This window comes from Colletotrichum destructivum, chromosome 6, assembly GCF_034447905.1.
Source record: "Colletotrichum destructivum chromosome 6, complete sequence".
NCBI lineage: Eukaryota > Fungi > Ascomycota > Sordariomycetes > Glomerellales > Glomerellaceae > Colletotrichum > Colletotrichum destructivum.
In genome coordinates, this window is record NC_085901.1 from 2341776 (window position 1) to 2367101 (window position 25326).

A 25326-nucleotide genomic window follows, 5' to 3' on the forward strand; every position below is an offset into this window, starting at 1 on the left:
AAGAGGGAAGAGGGAAAAGTCTTCATCTTATGGATCAGGTATCTCATCTCATGCGGCCAGATCCCGCTGCGGGGACTTGCCGTGCACCTCTCGGGACCATGGTGGGACTCTCCAGATGATTCCACGACGCGGCCCTTGGTGGACTATTGTTCCAACTAATACCAAATCGTGAGGATACAAATACCCTCGAGATGCCCGCTTCAAGTGAGGTATAGATCTCGTTCAGCCCACATCCACGTCTTCACATATCCCCGTACTCAATCACAAAATAGTCTCACTCTCTACACACTCACAATGGCCGCCGAGAATACCAAGCTCTTCCAGCCTCTCAAGGTTGGCAAGATGGACCTCGCCCACCGCGTCGCCATGGCCCCCCTCACCCGCTACCGCGCCGACGACGATAGTGTGCCCCTGCCCATCGTCCCTCAGTACTATGCCGACCGCGCCTCGGCTCCGGGCACACTCATCATCACCGAGGCCACCGCCGTCTCCCCCGCCGACGTCGGTGACCTCGACCTGCCTGACTTCTCCACCCCGGCTCAGATAGCCGCCTGGAAGAACGTCTTCGACGCCATTCACGCTAAGGGCAGCTATGTTTTCCAGCAGCTCTGGTCCCTGGGCCGTGCCGCCGACCCCTCCTTCGTCAAGGGCCGCGGCTACAAGTACTGTTCCTCTTCCGATATTCAGATGACCGGCCGCCCCTGCCCCCCCGAGGCCCTCACCGAGGAGGAGATCTGGGAGAAGATCAACAGCTGGCGCGTCGCCGCCCGCAACGTCGTCGCCGCTGGGGGTGACGGCATCGAGATCCACGGCGCTCACGGCTACCTTGTCGATCAGTTTACTCGCGACTCGGTCAACAAGCGTACTGACAAGTGGGGTGGCTCTGTCGAGAACCGCGCCCGTTTCCTGCTCGAGATCATCAAGGCAGTAGTTGACGAGATTGGGGCCGAGCGCGTCGCCCTGCGCCTGAGCCCCTTCGCCACCTTCCAAGAGTCGTACTCCTCTGACACATGGGAGCAGACAAGCTACATCATCCGCGAGATTAAGAAGGCCGGCTACAAGCTTGCCTACCTGTCCCTCGTCGAGGCCGTCGGCAACCCCGTCAACCTGGGCATCGTGCCCCGCCAGCCCACCGACGACGTCCAGCCCTTCGACGAGGCCCGCCCCCAGACCCTTGACTTCATCCTCGAGGAGTGGGACAATCAGTCCCCCGTCATTGTCGCCGGTGGTTACCTCGGCGATAGCGCCCGCTGGGCTGTCGACGAGCGCTATGCCAAGTGGGACGTCGCAGTCGCCTTCGGCCGATACTTCATCTCCAACCCGGACCTCGTCTTCCGCGTTAAGAACCGCATCCCCTTTGCCCCCTACGACCGCACCACCTTCTACAAGAAGAAGAGCAACGACGGCTACAACACCTACGAGTTCAGCAACGAGTACGTTAAGGCCCACGGTTCCAACGGCTCTGCTTAGATAGAACGGCGAGAAAGAACGTTGATAGGGGCGATGGAAATGGGGGGGGAGGCATGAGACGTTTTGGCATAGCAATGGAGTTTGGGTACATCACGAACAGATCTACGAGGGTCATCTAGACATAGACATGCATAAATGCATTTGATTCATTTCTGATTTTGATAACACTTGAGAGACATAGTACAACGATGTGAGGTTGTTACAGCACTGTGGCAGTTACTGATAGCTTCAGGTGTTCGGCTATCGTGCCGTTTGGTGTTCTCGTAGACGTCTCCAATTACCATCTCTTCCCTCCTCTTCCCTTCATGTCTGGCTATTTGCGTTGTCGGGCGATGTCGAGTGACAGCCTAATCATCATATGTTTATTTTCCACATCTCTTTTCTCTCATAACCAACTGCTGGCCTGTCGATGAGAAGGATCAAGAATAGGCTGAACTCGGGCTGAACCTGCGCTGATCTAACTGTGCCTTTCTAGGTACACCAGATGGAGCAGTGCATCCTGTCCTAGGTGACCCACCACAACACTAGAGAAACTGGGAAAGAGAAAACTCTGTGATGTCGGGAAACTGGTTCAGAATGACCGATGAAGAAGATTGTGCGGACTTGCACTTGCACTCCTCCAGGGAACAATGTACCACAGGCTAGGACTGCCGAAGTTTCGAAAAGGGCATGAATATGATTCGTAGTTGAGCGAGACACCCATTCCCTGCAAGGAGCAGGCAGATATGTCGTCAGGTCTATCAGATAGGTCCACTATGAAGTAAAGTATGAGCAAATACGTCTGCAAATGCCTTCCTGTTCTAAACAATCCATGCAGATCTGTAAGGCCACCAAGCTCAGACTGACATACCCTCACTGAATCATCCTATGTCATTTTAACGAAGTGTCCATACCGGCCTCAGACCGGTTTGGTCCCTACTAGGAAGAACAAGCAAGTATGCGTACCCACCAGGAGTATCGTCTAATCGTTGGACATCTTAACTCGCTGTGTTTTGTTGCTTTGTCCGAAGTTCGACATGATGTCCATTCCTGCACTCACTATCTTCTGAATCAGACCACACTTACCCCTGTGCGAGGGCTGCACATAATCGAATTTCAACTCACGCCTCGCCTCTAATCGATTACCTCAGTTTGAGCTCCGCGATGCCGTAATAGCACTCGGCGTAACCATCGACGCATTTTGAGTTCAATTATGCCCTCACTCTTCAACGACGTCTTGTAGGTCTACCGAATCTACACTGATCCTCTCCGACCAAGGCTCTGAACGTGCTCAGATGTCCGGAGTCGTTAGGTCATCCCGAGAGTCTATGCTCGAGCACAACTGTCGATAGCGGCCCATTCTCAACCTAAATCTGACTCTGGTGCCATTGTCATTGAACGCATGACACAGTGGAGTGGATGAAGGAAAACCACATTGTCGTTCCCGGAACAAGGCTAGGCTTCCACGCGTAGCGACCTACATAGCTAAATGGCCATAAATTCAGTACGTGTGTTTTTCTTTCGCTGAGGACGCGGAGTTTCACATCGCTTTGCTCTGGGGGGACTCGTGTATTCAATCAGCACGGAAAAGGATAGAGATCTAGTCGGTTGCCAGAACCGCATAATCATCGTTCTGTTTCTTACAAATGCCTAGAGGTCCCGCAGCTTTCCCCAACAGCACAATTATTAGAAGGGAACGTTAGCGACCGAAGATGAGGGCGATGTGGTCAGCATCGTAGCACTGTCGAGCTTCCAAATAATGCACAATGACGCGGGCCCCGACTTATCGGTTATTCCACGAAATCGATGCATACCATGCTAGTCTGTTTCCTGCCTCCTTTCAGAGGCTGGGATCGTACGTAGTACTGAAGTCAATGATGGCTACCGTAGGGGTAGTCGGTCACTAGCGACTTGAACCCGCCCTCTTATATCTATGTTGCAGCCCAGCTACGCTGCCCTTGTAGGGTGTCCATCCAGGCTGCGCTACCGCTAGTGCTCCCCTGACGCCCCAACTACCGCGGCTGGGCCTTGACACCTCCGAACCAAGTCCCACAAGGGAGCCTGTGACGCCTTGCCTCTCCTCCAGTTCAACGTGCCTACGTTGCAAAAGTGAGACACGCGACCGATGCAGGGTCGTTGTCCTCCGCGCCGACCAGGAACTATGAAAAGAAGCCCAAGGTTGAAGCAGCTCAAGCTTCCAACAATTACGGGTGGATTCCTGGGGTGTGGAAGTTGAATGACTGAGCAAGGACTGGAGTCGGGCGAATCCGCGTAAGCGTTTACTAAGTAGCAATCACTTTTGCAGAAATAGAGTAGCGTACACCAGAGACCCATAAAGGCGCTTCGTCGCAGTGAGACGTTTTCTCCGTATCACAGGGACTGCACCAAAGCACCACGTGATTATAGGCTGGGTGGCGGGTCGCAAACCAAGGAAATCCCTTAGTCAAATCGTCAATGTGAGTACGAGTCAACCCCATTCATGTTCGACCGAATTGAAAAAGATCATGAGCCATGGTTACTGAATCAACTCGACATCGATGAGCTGCAGTCCATTCAGACACAAATGGGAATATTGTTTCATCTACCTAGCTTCATGTTGATGTTAATCTAAGGCATCCACCCGGCCCGTTTTTCTGTTTGCCATAACTCCAGACGCCAATAATGATGTAGTCCCCTTCTAGGGCACTCTGGACACCTTTTATCGTGGCTTACACAAGCAAAACGCCGTTCACGCAACCGTCGTTCTCGGCTGAGTAAAGTTAGCAGACGGCTCCGCGTGAAGTAAATTGTAGATTTTGCTTACGGTTGTTCGTAATCTGACAGTAACGTCCCCATACAACCTTTCCAGTGGTTGTTGTGAGACCCAACTCGCTCACGTTTACCTCGATAATAGTACCCCGAGTCTGCGATAAGGATGTGAGCAGCAATCCCAAAGCGCGAAAGACATTCGCTTTGACGCACCAAAACTCCCAAGTTGGTATACAGCGGGTTCTGCGGGTTTTTCTTTACGCCGAGAATGGGCAGCTTCACAGTAACGCCGAGCTCAGGATGAGTAACATGGGCATGCTTGTACCTCAGTCCCATTGGGCGAATGAAGCTAAAAAGCGAAACATTTAGCACTAGCAATAAACGATAGATATGACTCTCGAAAGGGGGAACGTACCGCTCGTGTTTCGGATCTCTTCTCGTGAAGTTGGGCCCGACGAAAGTGGGCTTGGTGATCTGAGCTCGAAGTCAGCATATGCTTCTCAGCGCATATCAGGACCTGCGTACCATGCGCTTCCACGACTTCTTGTGTGTCTTCTTGCCAGTGGAGATGACTTTGAACATCTCTTCCTCGGATATACCTTTCACCTTGGGAATTGCAACGTTAAACTGTCACACCATCAGCAATTGCTTTCAAAAGGCCGTTGAAACCAGATGTTCCATACTCTCGCCGCCTTCTCAGCGCGCTTGTTCTTGATCTGAGATGAGATTGCTTTGGCGTTGTTCGGATTACTTCTGTCGAGCAGGTAGGCGGGCATGGGCTCGCTGGGCTCCTTCTCATCGTTCGTCTTGATGTTACGCTCTTCGTGGGCCTTAATCTGCTTGCGCATCTGGATCTTCTCGTTGTGACGCTTCTTCGCGTGGAGCTTGGCCCGGAGGCCGCGCAGATTCTGCGCATCCTTGGATGCCTTGTGACCCTCACGCGCCTCCTTCTTACGAGCTCTCTCTTCGTGGTCTAGGCGGCGACCATGAAGCTTTCGCCATCTCTCCATGTACTCGTTTTGGGGCTGTGGGATTGTCAGACAAGGTTCGTTCGACAGCAAGGCGTATTCAGTGGGACTGATAGCATTGAAACCGTACCATTTTGGCTGATTCGCGCTCGTAGCGGCTGTTCGGTTAGCAAGTGTCGGTGTCGGCGCGTTGTCGATGAAGCTGCAGTGTCTCGAGGTTCGTCAAAAGTGGCGGGTCGAAAAAAGTTCCCATTACTACCTATCGATACGGATAAGAGGTGGAGTGGTACGTCCCTGCAAAAATTCCGTGCACTCCTGTCTTTCATGGTCCGGAACAATAGCTTTTCCCCAGTTCCGCACTCACTCCCGGCAAATGGGCTGCAGTCTAGGTATCCGAACTTTTTTGAAGCTTCAACGAGCGTTCGGTCTCGGGTGACAGCCAGAGAACAGCCAATACCAACAACTAGGAGAAAGCCAATTAGAACAGCGCCACGCGACACAAGCTCGAAGGCCAATCGCCGTCACCATCCGGCGAGTAGTAGACTACCAAGTCCCGAAAATGAGTCGATTACTTCTACGCTCCGTCTTGGAGCTTCGGACACCCATCACCCGCCTCCCGCCGAGCTTCCTCCTCCCAACCCACGCCCGCCGGTACAACTCCACGGCGCCAATCGTCGAGCCTGTTGCCCAAAAAGCGCCCAAAGTTACTCCGCTAGACACCCCAACGAAGCCCTCAATAGCGCAACAAGCCCAGGCCGCTGCTGTAGACACCGCCGCACCGGCCGCGACGACCACCCCGATCCCCGAATCTGTGCAGGCTGTCCTCCCCTTCCTCGCCGCCCAGCCCAACCACTACATCACCTTTCACATCCACGGTCGTCCGTACCTCGTTCAGCCCGGCGACAGTATTCGCCTGCCTTTCAAGATGCCCGGTGTTGTGCCCGGCGATGTCCTCCGCCTGAACCGCGCCTCCGTCATCGGCAGTAGGGACTACACTCTCAAGGGCGCACCCTTCATCGACGAGCGCGTATTCGAATGCCGCGCTGTGGTAACGGGTACTGAGAGTGAGCCTATGCGGCTCAAGACGAAGACGAAGAGGAGGCAGAGAAGGGTAAAGACGGTCAAGAGCAAGCACCGCCACACGATGCTGACCGTTAGCGAGCTGAAGATCAACCGGGTCGAGGAGATCGAGGCCTGAGTGAATGTCAACCGGTGGTTGTCAAGGTTGTTCGAGTATAAATGAGGTGGAAACCCACAAGATCGTATGGTCCATTGTACTAGTGACGTCCCCCTATGGGGCTGTATCAATAGAGGCAAATGCAAAACACGTTTAACGTTTTGAAAGGAGTCGAGCGTTGAGTCGTTGGAACCGTTTGAAGCTGGGTGATTGACGTTGGAATTTATTCAGTCGCCGTGTAAATGACAGCGGTTCCAAAAGCGCGCACAACCCGACCCACAGGCCGAGGAAAGCAGAGTGATATCGAGAACAAGTGAAAGACGAAAAGAAAGGGAAAAAAGGTGCCACACCAAGGCTGAACCAGAATCAAGACCAACCCATCCAAGAAACTCCAAGCTATGATATTCCCCATAATCATTAGACCCAAGTGAGAATGCCATGACGCCTTTTCCCTCCAGCTTCCAAGATCAAATGCCTATTCTCATCATCTATTCGAGTTTGTTGCCTTTTTCACACTGGACCAGTAAGCCGATGGCCAAACCGACATGGCCTCCGTCTCGGTCGGCATGCGTTCTCGGCATCTCGTAACGACGCTCTGGATGATTCTACCCAGGAGCTCTTCGTCGATCGGGAGTGCCTTTTCGCTCATCTCATTAGGATAGAGGAAAGGGTCGGTCTCATGAAGGAGCTCCTCGCAAGTCGGCCGCATGTGCACCTCACGGTTCAGGCACCGCCTCAAGGTTCGCACGAGTGATGGAGGAACAAGGACGCCGCCCATGCCCCTAGACGGAAAGTCAATGTGGTGGTCCCAGTTTATAATGGCTTGACATCGGGCCATCTGGTTAGCGATGTGGCCAAAAGGAGGGGTGCCGTATACGAGTTGGTAGAGAATACACCCAAGAGACCAAACGTCGCTTGGCTTTCCGACTTTCATCAGCTTGGGCCTTCCGGGAACGCGACCGCCTCGGGGTGCATTAAAGTCCATGAGCGATTCGGGGGACATGTAGTTCGGTGTGCCAATTTGCGTTTCGCGATGAACGTTAACTGTCTCATCTGTTTGAATAGCGTTGGCAATGCCAAAGTCGATGAGCTTCAAACGGCCTTTTACGAGGACAAAGTTGGCCGGTTTGAGGTCGGAATGGACGATATCGAATTGGTGGACAGATTGAAGGCATTCAAGCATCTCTTTCCAATAGAAGCGGACAAAAACAGAATCGAATTTGGCTGCCTCAGGGTTTTGACGGCTTCTCAGGAGGGTGTTGAGATCCAACTCGCCCATCTCCATAAGCTGGAGAACTGTTAGATATGCCACGTGTTTCGGAGGACGGACAGCTTACCAATGTCAGCATCTTCTTCTCGTCGTTCATCTCGTAGTCAAAGAGATTGATGACCCGGTCATTGCCTGTCAGCTTGCTTAACAGGTCAATCTCGCCACGATACCCCCTGACGGTCGATTCGTCGGCATTCTCCAGCGACACCCTCTTGAGGGCGAACATCGCTCCGTTTTCGGCAGTAACGCGGTAGACCTTAGCGCTACCACCTCGGCCCAGACAGTCGAGCCTAGTGTAGGACTTTCCGTTGACACGAAGGATGTTTCGCCTTTGTTTCCCCTGCGAGGTCGTGGCTGCGCCAGCCGAGGTGGTCGCGGCATCCAGAACCGACATTTTCGGTGGAGGAGGGGGAGCAGGCCGGCGCGGAGTGTTGTTTGGCAGAGAGGACAGAGGTTTCCGTTCGGGAGATGCAGCAGGTCGATGGTATGCAGCGTCAGTGCTTGTGTGACGCTTGGAGGCTTTCTCGGTGTCCCTTTCGGCGAGTATGCTGACGACGGGCTTGGAGCTTCGGAGTATAGAGGGCATCTCGTTCTCTTGATCATGCGAAGACGGCACCTGCGGGCGGGGGGCAGGTAGTTTGTAGTGAATCTCTTCTGGCTCGTCTCGCTGCTTGGGAGACGGACGTGCAAGGGGTGGTGCTGGCTCGGCCTCGTATGCTGATCTTCGACTGTTTACTCTTGAAAGATCGCCAAAGGCTACGGGGCTGCCAGACGACATTTGTCTTCCGTTGCCGTAAAAGGACGGTGCAAGGTCGCTCTCCATGTCTGGGCCCTGACCGTCATGATCCTGGCTAGAAACCATGCCTTCGCCGTTCGCCTCCGCTTCTTCTTCGCTTTGCCTCCTGCGACCACGGCGAGCAGGTCCACTCAAGAAACTGCCAGGAATTTTGCCGACTCGCTTGACGCGCATGGAGCCTTGCAAGGCCAGATTGTCCTCAGGCTTCATGTTTCTTCCGACATTGGTATGGCGGGATACGCTGCCGGGGTTGATACCAGAGCCATGGCGTGCTGCAGTCACCGGTTCTTCAGAATACTCCTGCTCCAAATGAGATCCTGAGCGTCTGGAATGGGTGGACGAGTTGGTGAGACGACTTCTGTTGCCGGACGAGCCAGCTGCAATGCGAACAATACGAACTCCCTGGGCGGGAGTATTGACATCCTGGCGTGGTTCCTGCTTCTCGTCCGACGATTGGTCCCGGCTTTCTGGCCGACTTCTGGACGGAGGACGTTGGTTGGTAGATCGCGACAGCGAGGTAGATCTTCTCTTGGTGGGGTGCATCTGGCCAAGGCTCTTGGGTGTGTTGCTGAGTCTGACAACACGCTTGCGCACAGGACTGTTTTCTCTGCTTCTCAAGGGTGACGTGGGCTTTGAAGACTTGTTGTCATACGCCTGAACACTTCCGGACCGAAGAGACCTTCTTTCTTCCGTCGCGGAAGTTGTAGACGCGGCAAGGTTACTGATGCGACGACGTGTTCGCGGCGGTGAAGGGGCGCGCTGAGGCTCAGGGGCGCCGCCATCGTTGAGCAAAGCCTTGGTGAGAGCACTCAGCTTCATCGGCACAGGTATCTCGTCATCGGAGCTGTCGTGCATGGCGTACTGCTGCGAGTCCGCCTTCCTCGAGAGCGCGGGCGCAACGGCGGTCGCGTGTACGGGATTGGATTCGCTTCGGTTGAGCTGTGGGCGCGACGGCAACCTTCGGAGGCCTTGTCTCTGGGAAGGTCTTCGTGACAAACTGGTTCCGGAAGTGCCCAAGGGCGTGGGCGAGGCAGTTGGCATGTTCATTTGGGCGGTCGGAACTGGTGATTGTTTTTGCAATTGCTAGCAATGGGGCAAATGGGGCTGAATTGCGCGACCTCCACGTCTCGGCGACTGAGCACCTTTCGCCAAAATAAGGAAAAAGCGATTGTTGTGGTCGACTAAACACTGTTTTACGTGTCGATGGTGCCCATGATCTGAAAGATTGCGAATGGAGAAGAAATTAGTTTATGCGGCGCGTCACTAGCAACTTGTACGTTGGAAGGATCCGTTGATTCCCATGTCGAGTTCGGGACGTTCCCATTATTTTCGGGCTAGCAGCGGCTGACCAATAAGAATTCAAGGGAAGAGGGATTGGTTGTCGGAGCAACAAGGGACTGACTGCACTGGGGAAGCAAAGCAAACGGCACATTCCTCGCTGCGCGCATCATTTTTTAGACCTCGAAGTGCTGTGATGCCTGAGGCTCTAAATGACTAATCATGTCATTTAGAACATTTTCCATACTCAAACGATCCAAGCTTCTTATCCAGTGCAGCATAATCCTGTAGTAAGTACTCAAAATATGACCTTTCCTGTTTCCCCGAACGGACGTGAGCCCTGCGTGATGCGAGCGTAGCTTGAGGGCTGTACATATGCAGCTAAACACCACTCACGTAACTCAAAGAATGGCACTCAATCATGCCCACAGAGCGACACATGAGACAATCACGAAGGAGATCAAATCATGCGTCTTCAAAGAACCAGCGAGCCTTTTATTTGACCGAACCTAGCAGGTGTTCCTACACAAATGTGTGCCGAAGCCCAACCCAAGAGAGATTTCCCCATGTCAACGACATACAGAAACGTCGGCCGATTGCTGCGTAACTTCTTTGATGAGACAAGGGCACGGGGCCTGTCATCTGGGGCGTGAGAGAGATGTTTAGTCGAACAGACCGAATCCCATGTCATCGTCGGACTCCTCCTTGTCTGAGAAAGGGTTAGTAAGTCTGTTGCAGGACCACAGATGAGCATAGACGAGTTCTTACCCTCCTCCTTGGGCTCATCAGCGGGGGCGTCAGCAGCGGCAGCGGCAGCACCGCCGGCAGCGGGAGCAGCACCGCCAGCGCCACCAGAGGGGACGGAAGCGAGCTTGCCGGAGCCCTCAGCGATGAGCTTTGAAACTGGTTAGCATGAATGCCACTTGGGATTGTTGAATCAGGTATCGCAAGACGAACCTCGTTGATGTCCTTGCCCTTGAGCTCAGAGATGAGCGTGTTCAGGCGCTCCTCGTCAGCCTCAATGCCGACGGACTCAAGAACAGTCTTGACATCCTGAGCAGAGGGAGCGGTGTTGCCACCAAGGGTGAGGAGAAGGTAGGCGGCGAGGTGCTTCATCTTGAGTGTGTTGAGTTCTGCGGAAGAGTTCGTTAGACAAGGGTTTTGTCAAATTTCGCTACAGCGACAGAGATGCGACAAAAGATCGGCAATAAAAACTGTCGTCAACGAGAGATCTAGAGATGAACTTACGTTTTGTCGTAGAGAACACGAGAGGTCAATCAATTTAACCGCGAAGTTGGGCGGAGACTGAATCTTCGAGTCCTGGGAGGATATTTCGCGTGGTTGTTGCGATTCGAAAAGTTTACGAAATCCAACTTTTTTCTCCGTTTTGTGAAGCGCGGAGGGTGCGGGACCCTAGCGATTCGGCCGCTTAGGCAGGGTGGAGACCCGATCTGCAGACGGTGGCTGGTGTCCGGTTCCAATGCTCGCACCAGCCACATGCCTGTGCTGTCTTGCCTTTTCCGTGTCAAGAGGTCTATCTTCGGAACCGGAGGCACTTGGACTTCCGAAGTGGCTAACAGGATGGAAGCGCCTTGGTGGACGGCGCTGGAAGGCCCCCAGTCCAACAGATATAAACTTGCCGACTGCAACGCCACTTGTGTTTGTCCCCCGACACCAAACTTTCGATTTTTACGATTGCCGGTTGTCTGTCACGTGTGCTTCGCGACTGCCATCACATTTTCCACGAATTTCCTCTCTTTTTTCTCGACTCTAAGTCTCGCTCACGCTCTCGAGGATTTTTTGACCGCGTGTTCAGTACCTTTCATAGAGGGGCCGCTGAATCGCAGAAACACGAGTTGCTGTGTTTGCCATTACTGATGACTCAAGCGCTTGCCTGATGCATCCTGACGGCCGCTGCAAGCAACATAGACACTTGCTTGACAATACCTGGCATTTATAGTCCGTCGTCATGCCTGTAAGCTTCCGAACCAGGCGACCACCGCTTTTACAACATCGATGCGCTAACGATCGAGCCCTTACAGATCGGAGACCTCCTCGCCCAGATCAGTGGCGACAAGTCACAGAGCACATCGCCCGCTCCAACGAGGCCGCCTATTCCCCTTCCGAAGCGAAAAGCAGATGACGACCTGCGCAGCACCTTTTCGAATAAGACACCGCGAACCAGCGCAAATGGCGTCGGCTCTTCTGCCCCGTCGAAGCCGGCAGATGCCCAGAGACTCGGACGGTCTGCAGAGAAGCCAACAACGACTACTACCGGTTATAGAGGCAGCGCCGGTCGACCTTCCGATCGATCGGCATCTGCGCCAAGGAGCATCGGTAATGGCAGCAACGCTGCAAAGTCCAGCTCTTCTGGCGCCCGACCCTTAAATGGGCAGAACACATCGAGGGTAACCTCGACTCTGCCGAGTCGGCCATCGCCATCCACCCCCGCCGCTACACCCAAACCAGGAGCACCGCCGAAGAAGGGATCCTTCGCTGAAATAATGGCGCGAGCCCAGCAGGCCCAAACCAAGATGGGCCAGGTTGGCAAGATTCAGCACAAGCCTGTGGAGAAGGTCTTTACCAAGAAGGAGCGGGAAGAGATGAAGAGGGACCCCAAAAAAGACCCAAAGGCTGCAGCAAGGCAGTCATCTAAGTTCCAGGGGACCGCGAGATCATCATCCGCGGCCCCATCACGCAACGGAGCCGGCGCAAACGGAGCAAGCGTCAACCGCAACGGGGCTGTCGACAGAGCAAAGGACCCCCGGGCTGCAGCGAGGGCACGCGCTGCTGCAGCAGAGGAGGAGAACCAGAAGAAGCTCAAGAAGGCCGCCGTTGCGACGACAGGTTACACTGGCACCGCCCGTCCAAAACCCGGCGCGGCGTCAGCCAAGAAAAAGCCTGCCCCGGGAGGTGCGCTCCTTAATGCCCGCCCAGCCCCACGCTACGGCGGCTCTGCGAAGCGCTCGCGCTATGACGAAGAGGAGGAGGACGAGGAACTCGACGACTTTATCGAATACGATGACGAGGATGACGCTGGCCCTCGCTACACGTACGACTCGGAGGGTTCTTCAGACATGGAGGCCGGTATGGATGACGTGTGGGAAGAGGAGGCTAAGGCGGAGCGCGTGGCGCGACTCGAGGATATCGAGCAAGAGAAGCTCGAAAAGAGGTTAAAGGCCGAGAAGGAGGAGCGCAAGCGCAGATTCTATGAGCAACAAAGAGCTCGACGCTGAGGCAGTCTCCTAGCCGAGAGTGACAACTGGTACACCAGAATGGGCGGTTAGAGGCATTTCCACCGGCATAGGCGCAGTAGCATTAACATTAGCGACGGCGTTCATTTTTGTGTTTTGTTTAGTCATTACTAGCAGGGGAGAGACCACCTTTCGCATGGCTCGGTTCCCCTGATTGATTTCCTTATGGACAGTTCGTTACCCGGAGAACAGGCATATATGCGGACAACGGCGCAATAGTATATCGGAGGCTATCCAAACAGCAGCATAATATTGTCCCGTCCGCATCACTTCTCCGGTCACTGTAGCAATTTTCCCAGCCTCGCGAAAGACTCGTTGATTCCTTTGACAAGGTCGGGACTTGGCGACACTCCAAGATGTGCAGCATCGAAGAACGACGATCACATAATCAGTCTACTCAGCCAGCTCCCACTAACCCAGGTTGCCTTGTCGCAGCATACCTGGCTTTTTTGCTGTCCAAACCACAAAGAGAAGTAGGACAATTCGCATTTCGTTCTACGAGCCCTAGTGCCAATCCCTCCTCGAGGGTATCGATTCCAGCCGTGCCAGGCTGCAGTCCACCCCAAACTCCTTCGACGGTTTCGAAACGCTCCACTACGTTGTAGGTCCATTTATAAGGAGCTACTAAGCCCCTTTCCTCCTCGACCGAGAAGCCCGGCGAGTAGACGGTTTGGAAGGCTGCTGAAAGAAGCCACTCATAGTCGCCGCTTCACCGGGCTCTCGACCTTTGCATTGGTGTTGTTACAAGCGATCTGAGATCGCAACTTTGCAGATGAAGCCTAGGGGGCTTTCGACTGGAATGAGAAAATTCAGGACTTGGTTGGCCGCCCAAATGATTCGAGCGTGATAAGAATGAAGAAAACCGGCCGGCCAGAAGAACTACTGCCGCCTTATCGACTACCTCCCCCTTCTTGGCTTTTGCAAAGTTGGAACATAATCAAGTACAAAATACAAACATTGCTGCTAGTAGGAACTTCTGCATCAGGATGACTTCTCTGCCGAAGCGAGAGACCCTTTGCAATGCCCGAAACCGCCATACTCAGACGGACGACACACGGAACCTTGGCGCACAGGGCCTGGGTGTATAGAACTTGAGCGTTCGTTGGGGCTCGAAGGCCTCCGTCGGGGCGATACCAGCATCCTATGGGAGATCTTCCGACTTGAGACCTGAGTTACCGTATCCGCTCAGATTCCAGCCTTTGTATCGGACTGTGGATCCGCCGTTGGCCGCCGACAAGACAGAGGGAGGCGGTTTGTGTGGGGGAAGCCCGTTGTGATGCTTCACGGGTGGTGCCGGAAGAGAGGCATGTGCGGCAGGGAGATTGCTGGATTTCTGTCGCGATTGAGACTGGGGATCTTGGGAGCCTCCAGGTGCTTGGTGTCCATTTGAACCTTCAGGTTTGTCTTCAGGTTTCATCAGACCTTTCTCTCTCAAGTACTGAATCGACTGTAGAACAGTAAGGTCTTCCTGGTCCTTGTCGTTCAGAATTAAACGCTGCTGGATTGTGAGATGGCCGTTGTTTGCTTCTCGGTCCTTCATTGCTGCCTCTCTGACAGCGGGATCGTGGACGAAGCGGCACTTGCCCTTCTTGCCACAGGTACCTCCCGTAGAGTAGTACTTGCAATGCTTTGAAATATCTGCCTTCTTCGCTGGTGGGGGTGGAGGGGGGGCTGGCTGAACGCGACTTGACGCCACTTCCGGCTCCTCATCCTCAGACTTAATGTCAAGGGAAGGGCTATCTCTCATTTCGTCACCCTCGTCTTGCTGTTCACGCTTGCGCTTGATAGACGATTCAACTTTCTCCAGCTGCCTTCGCAGCTTGCTGGCAAGGTTTTCTTCCTTTTCCAGATCAGCCGAGATTTTGTTGCCGCTTCCTTGCGTGGTCTCGGCAGACTTCTTAGCCTTGACTCGCGCAGCAGTAGGGAAGCGTTTCTTTCGCTCAGCAATGTAAGCGTCGACATCGTTCACCCTGCAATAAATGGTCAGCCAATATAAAATCACGGTCAGCACATTCGACTTACTGTAAGGCATCTGCTCCAATGAGCTTGCGAAGCGTCTCTTCTTCCATCTCGTCGTCTTCCGACTCCGAGTCTTGGCCCGGTGTGAGACCTAGTGTATTGGTCTTGCGCTTTTTTTTCTTGCCCGAAGCCGCATTATCATGCTTGTGGTGGGAAGCACCTCCATCTTGGCGGTGGTTGTGATTGCCCTGTGGACGATGACGACCCTTATCATTGGCATGGAACGAGCCTCGACCTCGGGGGTTGCCACCGCGGTGACCACCGCGACCACGCTGCCCGTCATGTTTGTAGAATGCTTCTTGTGGAGGAACCGACGCGCGAGGTGCAGCAGGAGGTGCGTGGTAGGGAAATTGTGCTGGAGGCTGGTACGGCACGGCTTGTGCGCGAGGATCTCCGTATGGCTGGCCGTATGCGCCGTTCGCATGATGTATCCCATCACTACCGTAAGCTACTGGCGCAGGTGCGCCCACATTTTGGGCACCTCGAGGGCCGCCTCGGTCATTCCCATAGCCGCCTCGCCCGCGAGTCGTCCCGTACTGACTTTGAGCGTGAGGGTCGTGACCGACCCACGGTTGGGGAGCGCTGTATGGTGGGGGTGCGGCATAAGGCTGGCCGTAGACTTGCTGCTGTGGCTGCTGCGGTCCATAACTTGGTTGGTGGGGAGGCGGCTGTGGGTGCTGAGGATGCTGCGGGTGTGGCGGGTGCTGCGGGTGCGCGTAAACCTGGGGGGCGTAGTTCGGATGGTAGTTGGTAGTCGACAGCGGCGCAGGAGCATGGGTGCCATGCTGAGGAGCAGCATGCTGAGGTGTTACATGTGCGTGATCCTGATGCCATTGGTGCTGAGGGGGATAGCTGCTGGCGGCGGGCTGCTGGGCGGGATAGCCAGGACTATGCTGAGGATATTGGGGTTGTTGCGGTCGACCATACTCGTACTGGGGCTGAGGAGCAGGAGGATATTCGGGACGGGTGTTCGACGGGTAGCCGCCACGCCCACCACGAGCAGCATGCGCACCACTGCCTCGGGAATGTTGTTGGTAAGGGGGATTGTGGTGTCCATACCCAGGATGATTAGCCTGAGTTGCTGGAGGCGGCGGCGGCGGCGGCGGGCCGTAGTTGTAGCCTGACATCTTGGCTTGACAACTTCGACGGGATCTTGTTATTTTTGCGGTCGATTCGTGGTCAGACGTGTGATCGGGACAGATGGCGTCGGGCAAACCGAGGATGGAGCGTGCTGCGCCTGTGACCGACTCGGAAGATTCGTGCAAGCGAGCTGCTGTTTGAAATAGCAGCAAGCGATGGCGATGAAGTCGGTGGAAGGGGCAACGGATGGAGGTCGTGTTCAGACCCGAAGTCGACTACCTAAACAAAAGACATCAGACAGAGGGGGGGACGAAAAACTCAAGCAACGATCAACGGGCCAAAAACAAGAGGGATGGATGGGTGGGAATGAAAGAGACAGACGGCCTGATGCAGGTTCCCTGGCGCGACGCTGAAGCAGATGGTGGAGCCCCAACAGCTTTCCACAGCAAAGTTGGTCGTGGTTTCGGTTTCCGCAATAACAGTTCTAGCGGTAGGTGGCTCAGCCTTCAGGCCTGGGTGCTGGATGTCACACAGGGTGCGGTGGACTATGCCGGCCAGGGTCTGAAGTGGTGGGTGCTAGACTTGATTCAGCGGGCGGTAAGGGACCTGCTTCCTTGGGACCAAGCGCCCCGCGATTTTACCGATCCTGAGACTTGACCCAGATTGAACCGCGCCGCGACACTCACAGAAATACCCAATTCACGACCTTGCAGAGAGGCGTTGAGGGACGGACGATGATCTCGGGACCCTAGGAGAATTCTAACATTGGCATCCTTCTGACTTGCCAAAGTGCACCCTTCACAGGCGAAAGCGGCCCAGCATGTTCATCCTGGTAAGGACTGGAGACTCACAAAATTTCACTGAGTGGGTGTGTCACTAATACGGCCCCAATGGGGGTGAAAAGACCAAGATCGCCGACCTGGTAGAGATCGCGCCAGAGGACTTCCGCAAGAAGAGTGTCGCCGCCATCGAGGATAATATCAACGCAAAGTACGCGAATAAGGTCATTCAAAAGATTGGCCTCTGCATCTGCCTCTATGATCTGTTGTGGACCTCCGAAGGCCTCATCGGCCATGGCACCGGTCTTGTTAACGTTAATGGTGTGCTGCCGCCGTTCACAACCACCCGTCAGGATGAGTTGTCTGGTGCTAATTATTGCGATTAGTTGAGTTCAGACTCGTCGTTTTCAGACCTTTCAAGGGTGAGGTTATGTTCGGCAGAATCAGAAGTTCCACGCCGGCCGGTATCAATTTGAGGACCGACTTCTTCGACGACGTCTTTATTCCTTTCGATGAGCTTCCCGAGGGCGCAGAGTTGTATGTGAATCGCACATCATCAATGGATTGAGACCACAGCTAACACACCACCAGCAACCATTCGGAACAGCTATGGATCTGGAACATTGAGGGCGACAGACTCTTCTATGATAACCATGAGATGGTCAGATTCCAGGTCATCGACGAGGAGTGGCACGACCAGACGCCTGCAGGCCCGAGTCAGGGGGAGGAAGCTGCACCGCCCAAGCCGCCCTACAAAGTAAAGGGCACCATGGCCATGGAGGGTCTCGGCGTATGCCTCTGGTGGGACGGGCAGGGCAGCGAGTAGGACGCGGGTGACCCTTGATATCCTTACAGAAACGTTTACCGGCAACGATCTGGACATGACAGGATGATATGTGTGTTGCGGAGATCTGTATGATTCTACAATTCTATGACTTGATACCCGCGAGCAGTCTCTGCTCCACATCATCCAGAACAGAGTAGTGTTCAACGACAGCAATGTTCTCAGCTTCGCCCTTGAACTGCTTGTCAGGGTCAACACCAGGGCCGAACATCTGGGGAGCACCCTGTGCACCTCCCATCTGCCCCATCTGCTGAGCCATCTGGCTAGCAGCTATTTAAGTTGTTAGCACTATCAGACATACATTCAGAATGCATCCTGCACTTACCATTGTCACTTCCCAGGATGAAGTTGAAGACGGACTGCAGGCCAAAGATGCATAGGAAGTACCAACTGATGCTAGACATCCAACGGGGATCCATATCTTTGGTAGCAACACCCGCCTGCAACATGCTCTTGAACTTGATGGTGATGGGGAACGGCAGTTTCACTACATCGGTCAGCAATCAGTCGGTCAACTCCACCAAGCCTCATAAGACATACTGATGACGTATCCGCTGAAGAAGGCGTTGATCCAGCTCATAATCAGCGTGTTGGGAATAATCATGGCCATGTTGTTCTTCATCATGCCCATCATGCCGTCCATCGCGCCCGGGTCGGTCAGCGGGTTCGCGGGCGGCTGGCCCTTGCGGTCCGGGTCTTTGAGATATGCGCCGGACTCGTAGGCCGTGATGAGCGCATCGCGGCGCGCCTCAAATGACTTCTTGGAGAGAACATGGTGGTTGGTGCGCACCGTGACGCCGTGCATCATGGCGCGCTGTTCCTTGAGCGCCGCCTTCTCGAGCTTCTTGGGCGGCGTGGCAAGGAGAACGGTGGCGTAGTGCCGCAGAATACCGGTCAGAATCATGACCACCGTGATAGGGAATAGAATCCAGTAGCTATCCAATCGTCAATTAGCGCGCGAGCGTGGGTCGTAGGGGCAGGATCAGGACTGTCTGCGTACAGGAGCTGGGGATCCCGATGGATCGTCTGCACCGGAACTTGAGCCATGGTGGACTTGTCTTTTCGAGAAGTACCGGAAAGAGGAGAAGAAGGGGATTGTGGTGGCGTTCGTCGATGCGATACAGCCAGCTGGTTTGTGAGCTCTCCCGTTGCATCCATTCAATCTGGTGGAGTTGGGAGGAGAGGAGACCTTGGGAAGTGGGCGGGAGCTCCTTCGGCATTTCTGTTTTGCCGCCGCTCCGAAAGACCACCTTCCACCTCTGCCGTCGATTCACGCAAGGGTCCAAGCTGTCCAAGCTCTGAAGGCCAGGCTGGATGTTACAAGACAAACCATCGCACTCCACGCCTGGCAAGCCTCCGCGTAATTGTCAATTCTACCCGCAATTTCTTACCACAACGCCAGACGCCATGTCTTCCTCTGAAAGAATAACGGTCTACAATTTGGCGGGTAAGCAATCTACGCACCCCGGCCCAGACATGCGGTCGCATCCCACTAACACCAAGCTCCTTAGACCTTAAAAACCACTCGGACGACGCACTTCCCAACTACCTTAACTCCCTCAAATTCGCCCAATCCCACACCCTTACCGACGTCCGCCTAGCACTCGGGTACTCTGCCTTTCTGGTCGCCGGCGCATGTTTCCTGTGGGACTACAAGCTCGGCTTTGAAAGCACAAAGTACTACACAGCGGCTGCCGTGGTCCTCTACTCGCTTCTCAATGGTGCTCTGACGCTATGGATCTGGCTCAAGGAGGCAGGCACCGTGTACGAGGGCACATCTCCTTCGGGCGAGAAGGTAAGAAGATCTGGTCTACCACTTGCCCGCTCTATTAGCGAATAACTCTTTCATTTGGCCACCCGTGACTAACACTAGCGCAACCAGATCAGCATCGCAACCTCGACAAAGAAGAACGACCCAACCTACAACATGAAAATCACCCTTACCCACAAGAATGGCGAGAAGAAGACACTTGAACTCTCAAAACCCTTTGCCGAGTGGTTCGACTCACAGGGCCGCTTCGTCGTCATCCCTTTTCAGGAGGTTCTCGCCACAAACATCCCCATCATCGGCAAGCTTGATCCCAAGCGCGTCAAGTCTGTGTCACAGGCGTATTCGGCTGACGTTCTCGACGCGCTGTACGCTGAGAGCGCGGCGACAGGCAGCGAGGCAGAGGCGATTAAGGGTGCGAGCAAGAGACGCAAGGCATGATGCCGACATGTAGAGGGGGGGGGGGTTCTTGTGCAATGGGCCGATACCAATGCTGTTGTATACACTATGGAATAATCAGGGCCTTCCCTTGTGCGCGTGCTCAATCCTTCTGGCCATTAGTGAAACAATATATCTCCTAGCGAGCCTGTAGAAAAGAAATGTGAGTGGAAATGAAGTTATGATGCATGTGCAGAGAACCTTGTATCATTTGACACGGGCACAACGTTGCAATTCCAGACACCACTCTCGGGACTAGTTTAATCTTTATTTGTATGGAACCTGATGGTTTCTAACACCTCAATACGCACTAGGTTACCTTCAAACTCCTTGCCATGTCAGGATGGTGCCTCATTCAGAAGCCCTCGGCCATTTTCTATAATCCAACATGCAGTAGTTAACCGACATCTATGCAAGCCCAATGACCTCCTTTCCCATTCGCCATCACGATGAGATAGTCATACAACTCTCAGTTGAGCTCATCCCATTTGGCGCGAGCCGTCAGAGCAGCCTCGCGGACCCTGCGAACTTTATCGCCCGAGGCTTGCACCAACAAGCGCTGAACCTGAGATGCCGAATCGAGAAGGTGGCGGTGCTCGAACTGAATTGGGAGGAGGCCGATGATGCGGATGACCTGGCAGCGACACTGCAACCTCCACCGCTCGGAGTGGTCGAAGGGGATATAACCCGCCGGCATCCAAGTAATGTCTTCATCGACAGGTGTTCCAATTTTGTTGAAGATGGACATGCAGGCTGTGATAACACTCTGCAGGAAGGGCTGAGTCCGTTTGGGCGAGTTCTCTATGATTCGCTGCAGGACATCAAGGGCGGCCGCCACATCTTTGGTTACTGGCAGGTATCGGATCACGCAAAGAATGAGTCTAATCAGATCTTCTGTGTCGTCTTCGTAGATCGGGTATCGGATGTGCTTGACGGCCGCAAGAACAGCGATGCTGTAGTTCGCGGCAACGAGCTTGTCGTCCTTGCTATTCGACCCGGCCGGCCAGGCCTTGGCCAGCATGGGTTTGATGATCTCGAAGTAGGCTTTCTGAACCCAGAGGGGGCGGGTTTGTCCGTAGCACTCCTTTGTGAGAACCTTGACATCGCCGAAGATGGTCTCGAGGTTGCGACCAAGTATGTGGCCGATCGTCATGTTGCTGGGTCCCTGTTGAACGGTTGCAAGGAGCTGCTTGAGGGAGCTGCCGCTGTACCGTCTGAGAATACCAGCAAGGATGGCATATACAGGTCTTGCGAACTCCGCCCTGACCTCACCAGGGTTCCCGCCAGGAATCAAGTTGGCCTCGTGCTCGAGATTGCCAGTCACTTGCTCCACCTCGTCGGGCTGATCCTTTTCATTGGCGATGAAGTTCATTTGGAGCTGAAGCATGGTGACGATTTCGTTCAGCTTCTCAACAGGGTATTTGTTTGAGATGATCGTAAGTATGGCCGAAACCACATGGCGGCATCTGGGCGAAGCTGAGTGGTCCCTTGCAAGAAGGCCAGCGATGAGGATCTGGTGTGCAGTTCCTCTCTCGACCTATGCAGTAGTTAGCATCACGTCTCTGCAACTTGGTTTTGTATTTTCTTCTTCTTACCAGTCGCTGGATTGTTGTCGGATGGAACGGTTGAATAATACCGAGAGAGAGTATGACAGTACGTCCCTGACTGAAGCCACTTATCGGGAACTTGGGAGGGCTCGTCATGCTGTACGAAGCCTGAGGGGCCCAGGTTCTCAGCATAGCGTCCCGTAGCTCTGAGTTCTGCCACGGATGTCCAACATCAGGGTCCGAATGATGGTACTCGTCATCACCACGGAAAAGCGTGACAACCTCCTCGTTGAGAAGCAGTCTGGTCTGCTCCAACTCGGTCATCTGCTGAATAACGAAGATGGCCATATTCGAGAGGGCATGCAAGTAATCGTCCTCAACCATTCTGTCATCCAGCTCTTTGCTTGTGAAATCGGCGCTCAAAGCGAGAGAGAGCTCAGTGTCGTCGTTGTAGCTGACAATCTGGGTGGCACGTCTATAGAGTTGCCGTACGACAAAGAGGCTGACCAGAATGAATTCCCCGTGTAGCTCATCGCCGTCATTTCCCGCACTTCGCGCCTGTTCGTCGATATCCATCGCGTCATCACCGTCGTTGGTAAGGATGTTATCGTCGAATCGCGGAAGGTTGGGATATCGGTTGGCGACGTAGTTGAACCAGGTAAGCGAGTATCTCTTGTCGTCGAAATTGTTCGTCTTGGAGCGCGGGCGCAGGTTTTCGACGGCACGTTGGCAAAGTCTCATTGCCAGATGTATTCCAGAAGCTAATATCGACCAGATTCCGGGGTGTGCCTTAGCATCGAGCATCGCGTGTAGAATACCGATGATGGCGTGAAGATAAGAGATGTACCCGCTGAGCAGGTCGCCTTGGCAAGGAAGCTCGCAGCAGCAAATGTAAGCCAGTCTTTTGATTTTCTCTTGCAGGATCGGAGCCGTCGTCTGAAGGGATACCGCGTCGGTGGAATGGAGGTACGACCTACACAATTTGAGGCAGTCCTCGATGACCTTGGCACGGGCGGGGGGGTAAGTCGTCAAGGCTTTCTGCAGAGCGAGAACAGCATCATTCTCTAGCTCGGAACGCGCCTCGGCCATCGTGGATTGTTCAGGGGTGGTGAAGATGACACTTGCCAAGTTGTTGCAGATGTCGGAGAGTGTTGAAGCTGGCAGCATAGGTTGGGAAGATTCTCCTGTTTGGGCTGCTCGCTGACAGACCATGAGGCCGAGACCCTTGACAGCCTGTTGACCTATGGCGATGTCTTCCTTCTGGGCTGTGTCTTCGAGGGCCTTCTGGAAGAGAGGCAGGTACGTCTGGCTTTGAAGCGGGGCAAGCATCGGCTCAGTTACCTTGAATGCCTCAGCATCCTCGACGCTCAACTGCACGCCTCCCCCAATGAGGGCTTGCCGAAGCTCAAGCAGGGAGTTCAGCAGGATCAAGAGGTTCTTTGTATGGTCGGGGGACTTGGTGTGGCGAAGGTTATCCTTGACATGAGTAACTGAAGGAGCTATCATGAGCGCGAACGCAGCAGGTTTTGCGCTGTGAACGGAGATGATGAGTTTTCCAGAAGCTGCCGTGTAAATAGGGTTTGACAAGTCTTCCAAGCAGTCACGCTGGACAGCAAGGGCAAAGTCTCTAAGCTCATCTCCTGTGAGTCGTTTTGCAATAGTTCGGATGACCTCAAGGGTGGCATTGATTGTGTCTTCGATTTCTCCGTTGCGGACTTCATACTTGAGGCTGCTCCAAATCTTGTCAGAAAAGGGAGCCACCCCTTGTTGGACATGCTCGTAGTTACTCAAGCATGCAGTCAGAGTCTTGAGAATATCAACCTTTTGTTATGTCAGTACAAATTTTCAGAGGGAAAAGAGACATATTTAGACAAACCTTGACGTTGACAGTCACACTGTCTGGTTGGTCCAGCCTGCCAAGGAGGTATGGGATGGCCTTTTCAGCTACTCGATGGTGGGCTGAAAAGCAGGCTCGGAGAGCAAGCTTCAGATCCTCTGCAGTGATTCCTGAGGGGTGTTGAGATGTCCTCAAAGAAATTGGGAAGTATGCTGAGAAGATGCTGAAAATTTCGCTGACAACCTCTGATGCAGGAGAAAATTCTGATAGGAAAACCTTGAGAACCTTGAACCATGTCATCAGACACCGGGGGTCTCGTTCGTTGCGGCATAGTTGCAAGAGATCGGTGATGAATCCAGAAGTCGTGCCATGTTGGTATTGGAGGTCATTGGCAACATCTGGGTTGGCGATGAGGTGGTCTAGGAGCTCATACACAGCTGCACGTGTTTCCGCCACCTGGGCCTTGAAATCGTCATGAAGACTGCAGACGCTCTGGACAATATCATTCCCTTTCTGAGGTTGGAAGTTCTTCATGCTAGCAGTTCTTTGGAGTGCCTTGGCAGCTGGTAAAATACCGGCTTTGTGGTCAACCTTGAACATGCTGCCAAAGAAGGACACAAGGAGGTTGACTGCAACACATGTGTCAGTTGCCTTGCGGTTATTCCACTGGTTTAGACCTACTCACCTTGATCCGTCTTGAGAAACTCGGGATCTAAATGCTCCAAAGTGCCAGCTAAGAAGCTCAATGCTATGAAACACAAACACAGACAAGAAGTCAATATGGGTGTGGGGACCTTTTAGTATTGCTATTCTTCTTACCTTTGGATCTGGCAATGACATCGCCATCTGCCTCTCCATCTTCACCATCATCCATATGGCCGTCGTTTGCACTGGGCATCCAAGGTTTGATGGACTCAACCCATCTTGCGACTGGGTTACTAGGTCTAGGTGCTGATTGAATGGCTAAGTCAAAGGATTATTAGCAAGCTATTCTGCTGAAGGTGTTGACTCCAGCTGGTGTTGGCTGTAGCAAGTTCATACCTGAAGCTGCTTCCTGTGTAATTGCTGTCTGTCTTTCAGTGTCGTCGCTGAGGACAAACTCAAGGGCAAGTTTTCGGAAGTCTGCCATGATTGTAAGGTTTGTTTGCTTCCAGGTAAAATCGACGTTCTGCTCAAAGGGGTTAGATTTGGTCTTGCTTATGACTGATTCGCCACAGGGTAGGTGCAATCACTTGCTGTGTTGGATTGACTGCAGGCAGAAGTTGCGATCCGAAGCTTTGCGGCTAGTCAACCGCAAGGGGGAGCTTTGCGCGGAGTTGCTGTATTCAGTTAGCTACAGGGAATAGGTGCAATGGCAACCACGTGAGACCAATGTAAGGTTTGAGGTTCGCTCAGCTAGAACTCAACATACTACTGGTGGGTGAGATTTTGTTTGGCGGGATGAGATAAACCTGAATGCTCTATACTGGTCCTGAAGCGAAGCTGCCTTTGGGCCCAAAGAGCTGTCTTGTGATGGCTATCAAGCCACGAGGGGTGATCGCAATCGATTGCGAGTCCTTGGTATTCCTCTAGTGCTACCAGGGGTTCTCCTTAGCTGAAAACCTGATATCCTGTCTAGATGCGTCTGTGCAACAATCCTGAAGGATCAAGATATATCAGGTTGCCTGCCCTCACTTTGTACTGAAGTTGACCCCGCGCCTTCTCAGGATGCTACTCAGGAGAGAGGAGGCGCGTGTGCGGTAATCTTCGCAGGGACTGATATCTTGATACCCAATAGTTTATATATAGTGGCACATTAGGTTGGTGGAGGTTGTTTTTTGGGGCTTGTTCGTCAAGGATTTGCCAGTAGTTGTTCCAGACTTCATGCCCCCGAAAACCGGTGATGGTTGTGCGATAATTACTCAGGCTTACCGTTGACAGTGGTGGGGGTTTTCCGAATGGGAAGGCGGTGTGGACCTTATCGACATTGTGAATGTTATCGCGGTCTGGAGGAACCAATCTCCGACAGCGGCTTCTTTATAGGCCTAGCGCAATTGGTGATCATGCTATCGCCTCGTCCGACCTGATTGCGGCT

At 53.6% G+C, this 25326-nt stretch overlaps 11 protein-coding genes across 11 annotated transcripts; 5 read left to right on the forward strand and 6 right to left on the reverse strand.

Annotated features, from left to right (window-relative positions):
* Positions 1 to 234: 234 nt before the first annotated feature.
* Positions 235 to 1578, forward strand: CDEST_09913 (Putative NADH:flavin oxidoreductase/NADH oxidase, aldolase-type TIM barrel, oxidoreductase Oye). Its single transcript, XM_062926071.1, has one exon. It carries the CDS (start codon positions 295 to 297, stop codon positions 1468 to 1470), a length of 1176 nt encoding a protein of 391 aa, XP_062782122.1. The 5' UTR covers positions 235 to 294; the 3' UTR covers positions 1471 to 1578.
* Positions 1579 to 3092: 1514 nt separating this feature from the next.
* CDEST_09914 (Putative ribosomal protein eS8/ribosomal biogenesis NSA2) lies at positions 3093 to 5413 on the reverse strand. Its single transcript, XM_062926072.1, has 7 exons — positions 5296 to 5413; positions 4881 to 5222; positions 4723 to 4824; positions 4613 to 4671; positions 4411 to 4546; positions 4253 to 4352; positions 3093 to 4198 (listed from the first exon to the last, which is right to left on the reverse strand). The coding sequence occupies exons 1-7, from the start codon at positions 5296 to 5298 to the stop codon at positions 4158 to 4160; spliced, it is 783 nt and encodes a 260-aa protein (XP_062782123.1). The 5' UTR covers positions 5299 to 5413; the 3' UTR covers positions 3093 to 4157.
* Positions 5414 to 5584: 171 nt separating this feature from the next.
* Positions 5585 to 6460, forward strand: CDEST_09915 (Putative large ribosomal subunit protein bL21). The gene has a single exon (XM_062926073.1). It carries the CDS (start codon positions 5725 to 5727, stop codon positions 6361 to 6363), a length of 639 nt encoding a protein of 212 aa, XP_062782124.1. The 5' UTR covers positions 5585 to 5724; the 3' UTR covers positions 6364 to 6460.
* A 1-nt stretch (position 6461) lies between these two features.
* On the reverse strand, positions 6462 to 9819 carry CDEST_09916 (Putative serine/threonine-protein kinase, active). The gene is made up of 2 exons (XM_062926074.1): positions 7680 to 9819; positions 6462 to 7630 (listed from the first exon to the last, which is right to left on the reverse strand). The coding sequence occupies exons 1-2, from the start codon at positions 9453 to 9455 to the stop codon at positions 6827 to 6829; spliced, it is 2580 nt and encodes an 859-aa protein (XP_062782125.1). The 5' UTR covers positions 9456 to 9819; the 3' UTR covers positions 6462 to 6826.
* Positions 9820 to 10147: 328 nt separating this feature from the next.
* CDEST_09917 (Putative large ribosomal subunit protein P1/P2) lies at positions 10148 to 11061 on the reverse strand. Its single transcript, XM_062926075.1, has 4 exons — positions 10935 to 11061; positions 10644 to 10819; positions 10455 to 10581; positions 10148 to 10395 (listed from the first exon to the last, which is right to left on the reverse strand). Exons 2-4 carry the CDS (start codon positions 10800 to 10802, stop codon positions 10349 to 10351), a joined length of 333 nt encoding a protein of 110 aa, XP_062782126.1. The 5' UTR covers positions 10803 to 10819; positions 10935 to 11061; the 3' UTR covers positions 10148 to 10348.
* A 95-nt stretch (positions 11062 to 11156) lies between these two features.
* CDEST_09918 (Putative FMR1-interacting protein) lies at positions 11157 to 16478 on the reverse strand. Its single transcript, XM_062926076.1, has 3 exons — positions 14963 to 16478; positions 11727 to 14910; positions 11157 to 11659 (listed from the first exon to the last, which is right to left on the reverse strand). The coding sequence occupies exons 1-2, from the start codon at positions 16084 to 16086 to the stop codon at positions 14082 to 14084; spliced, it is 1953 nt and encodes a 650-aa protein (XP_062782127.1). The 5' UTR covers positions 16087 to 16478; the 3' UTR covers positions 11157 to 11659; positions 11727 to 14081.
* Positions 11347 to 12933, forward strand: CDEST_09919 (Putative chromatin SPT2). The gene is made up of 2 exons (XM_062926077.1): positions 11347 to 11661; positions 11729 to 12933. The coding sequence occupies exons 1-2, from the start codon at positions 11656 to 11658 to the stop codon at positions 12920 to 12922; spliced, it is 1200 nt and encodes a 399-aa protein (XP_062782128.1). The 5' UTR covers positions 11347 to 11655; the 3' UTR covers positions 12923 to 12933.
* Positions 16479 to 16678: 200 nt separating the features above from the next.
* On the forward strand, positions 16679 to 17745 carry CDEST_09920 (Putative RNA polymerase Rpb7-like, nucleic acid-binding, RNA polymerase III, subunit Rpc25). Its single transcript, XM_062926078.1, has 4 exons — positions 16679 to 16871; positions 16944 to 17139; positions 17205 to 17355; positions 17410 to 17745. The coding sequence occupies exons 1-4, from the start codon at positions 16860 to 16862 to the stop codon at positions 17642 to 17644; spliced, it is 594 nt and encodes a 197-aa protein (XP_062782129.1). The 5' UTR covers positions 16679 to 16859; the 3' UTR covers positions 17645 to 17745.
* A 1-nt stretch (position 17746) lies between these two features.
* CDEST_09921 (Putative integral membrane protein EMC3/TMCO1) lies at positions 17747 to 18828 on the reverse strand. The gene is made up of 4 exons (XM_062926079.1): positions 18663 to 18828; positions 18203 to 18597; positions 17988 to 18149; positions 17747 to 17932 (listed from the first exon to the last, which is right to left on the reverse strand). Exons 1-4 carry the CDS (start codon positions 18818 to 18820, stop codon positions 17748 to 17750), a joined length of 900 nt encoding a protein of 299 aa, XP_062782130.1. The 5' UTR covers positions 18821 to 18828; the 3' UTR covers position 17747.
* Positions 18829 to 18893: 65 nt separating this feature from the next.
* CDEST_09922 (Putative signal peptidase complex subunit 2) lies at positions 18894 to 20138 on the forward strand. The gene is made up of 3 exons (XM_062926080.1): positions 18894 to 19109; positions 19174 to 19457; positions 19545 to 20138. Exons 1-3 carry the CDS (start codon positions 18977 to 18979, stop codon positions 19869 to 19871), a joined length of 744 nt encoding a protein of 247 aa, XP_062782131.1. The 5' UTR covers positions 18894 to 18976; the 3' UTR covers positions 19872 to 20138.
* CDEST_09923 (Putative DNA repair/transcription protein MET18/MMS19) lies at positions 20121 to 25154 on the reverse strand. The gene is made up of 8 exons (XM_062926081.1): positions 24664 to 25154; positions 24489 to 24571; positions 24294 to 24420; positions 24072 to 24215; positions 23938 to 24000; positions 23292 to 23881; positions 21464 to 23236; positions 20121 to 21405 (listed from the first exon to the last, which is right to left on the reverse strand). Exons 3-8 carry the CDS (start codon positions 24379 to 24381, stop codon positions 20338 to 20340), a joined length of 3726 nt encoding a protein of 1241 aa, XP_062782132.1. The 5' UTR covers positions 24382 to 24420; positions 24489 to 24571; positions 24664 to 25154; the 3' UTR covers positions 20121 to 20337.
* Between the last annotated feature and the right edge of the window lie 172 nt (positions 25155 to 25326).

Coding starts and splice junctions, on each gene's coding strand:
- CDEST_09913 (XM_062926071.1), top strand. CDS start 295: ATGGCCGCCGAGAATACCAAGCTCTTCCAGCCTCTCAAGGTTGGCAAG.
- CDEST_09914 (XM_062926072.1), bottom strand. Junction 4,547..4,612: donor AGAGATCCGAAACACGAGCG/GTACGTTCCCCC, acceptor TTCGCTTTTTAG/CTTCATTCGCCCAATGGGAC. Junction 4,353..4,410: donor ATACCAACTTGGGAGTTTTG/GTGCGTCAAAGC, acceptor TCCTTATCGCAG/ACTCGGGGTACTATTATCGA.
- CDEST_09915 (XM_062926073.1), top strand. CDS start 5,725: ATGAGTCGATTACTTCTACGCTCCGTCTTGGAGCTTCGGACACCCATC.
- CDEST_09916 (XM_062926074.1), bottom strand. CDS start 9,455: ATGAACATGCCAACTGCCTCGCCCACGCCCTTGGGCACTTCCGGAACC. Junction 7,631..7,679: donor AGAAGAAGATGCTGACATTG/GTAAGCTGTCCG, acceptor ACAGTTCTCCAG/CTTATGGAGATGGGCGAGTT.
- CDEST_09917 (XM_062926075.1), bottom strand. CDS start 10,802: ATGAAGCACCTCGCCGCCTACCTTCTCCTCACCCTTGGTGGCAACACC. Junction 10,582..10,643: donor AGGGCAAGGACATCAACGAG/GTTCGTCTTGCG, acceptor CCAGTTTCAAAG/CTCATCGCTGAGGGCTCCGG. Junction 10,396..10,454: donor TGATGAGCCCAAGGAGGAGG/GTAAGAACTCGT, acceptor ACCCTTTCTCAG/ACAAGGAGGAGTCCGACGAT.
- CDEST_09918 (XM_062926076.1), bottom strand. CDS start 16,086: ATGTCAGGCTACAACTACGGCCCGCCGCCGCCGCCGCCGCCTCCAGCA. Junction 14,911..14,962: donor ATTGGAGCAGATGCCTTACA/GTAAGTCGAATG, acceptor CATTTATTGCAG/GGTGAACGATGTCGACGCTT.
- CDEST_09920 (XM_062926078.1), top strand. Junction 17,140..17,204: donor CGGTCTTGTTAACGTTAATG/GTGTGCTGCCGC, acceptor TATTGCGATTAG/TTGAGTTCAGACTCGTCGTT. Junction 17,356..17,409: donor CTTCCCGAGGGCGCAGAGTT/GTATGTGAATCG, acceptor ACACACCACCAG/CAACCATTCGGAACAGCTAT.
- CDEST_09921 (XM_062926079.1), bottom strand. CDS start 18,820: ATGGATGCAACGGGAGAGCTCACAAACCAGCTGGCTGTATCGCATCGA. Junction 18,150..18,202: donor CTTCAGCGGATACGTCATCA/GTATGTCTTATG, acceptor TGACCGATGTAG/TGAAACTGCCGTTCCCCATC. Junction 17,933..17,987: donor CATCCTGGGAAGTGACAATG/GTAAGTGCAGGA, acceptor CAACTTAAATAG/CTGCTAGCCAGATGGCTCAG.
- CDEST_09922 (XM_062926080.1), top strand. CDS start 18,977: ATGTTACAAGACAAACCATCGCACTCCACGCCTGGCAAGCCTCCGCGT. Junction 19,110..19,173: donor AACGGTCTACAATTTGGCGG/GTAAGCAATCTA, acceptor CAAGCTCCTTAG/ACCTTAAAAACCACTCGGAC. Junction 19,458..19,544: donor CATCTCCTTCGGGCGAGAAG/GTAAGAAGATCT, acceptor TAGCGCAACCAG/ATCAGCATCGCAACCTCGAC.
- CDEST_09923 (XM_062926081.1), bottom strand. CDS start 24,381: ATGGCAGACTTCCGAAAACTTGCCCTTGAGTTTGTCCTCAGCGACGAC. Junction 24,216..24,293: donor TACACAGGAAGCAGCTTCAG/GTATGAACTTGC, acceptor CCTTTGACTTAG/CCATTCAATCAGCACCTAGA. Junction 24,001..24,071: donor TGTCATTGCCAGATCCAAAG/GTAAGAAGAATA, acceptor TGTGTTTCATAG/CATTGAGCTTCTTAGCTGGC.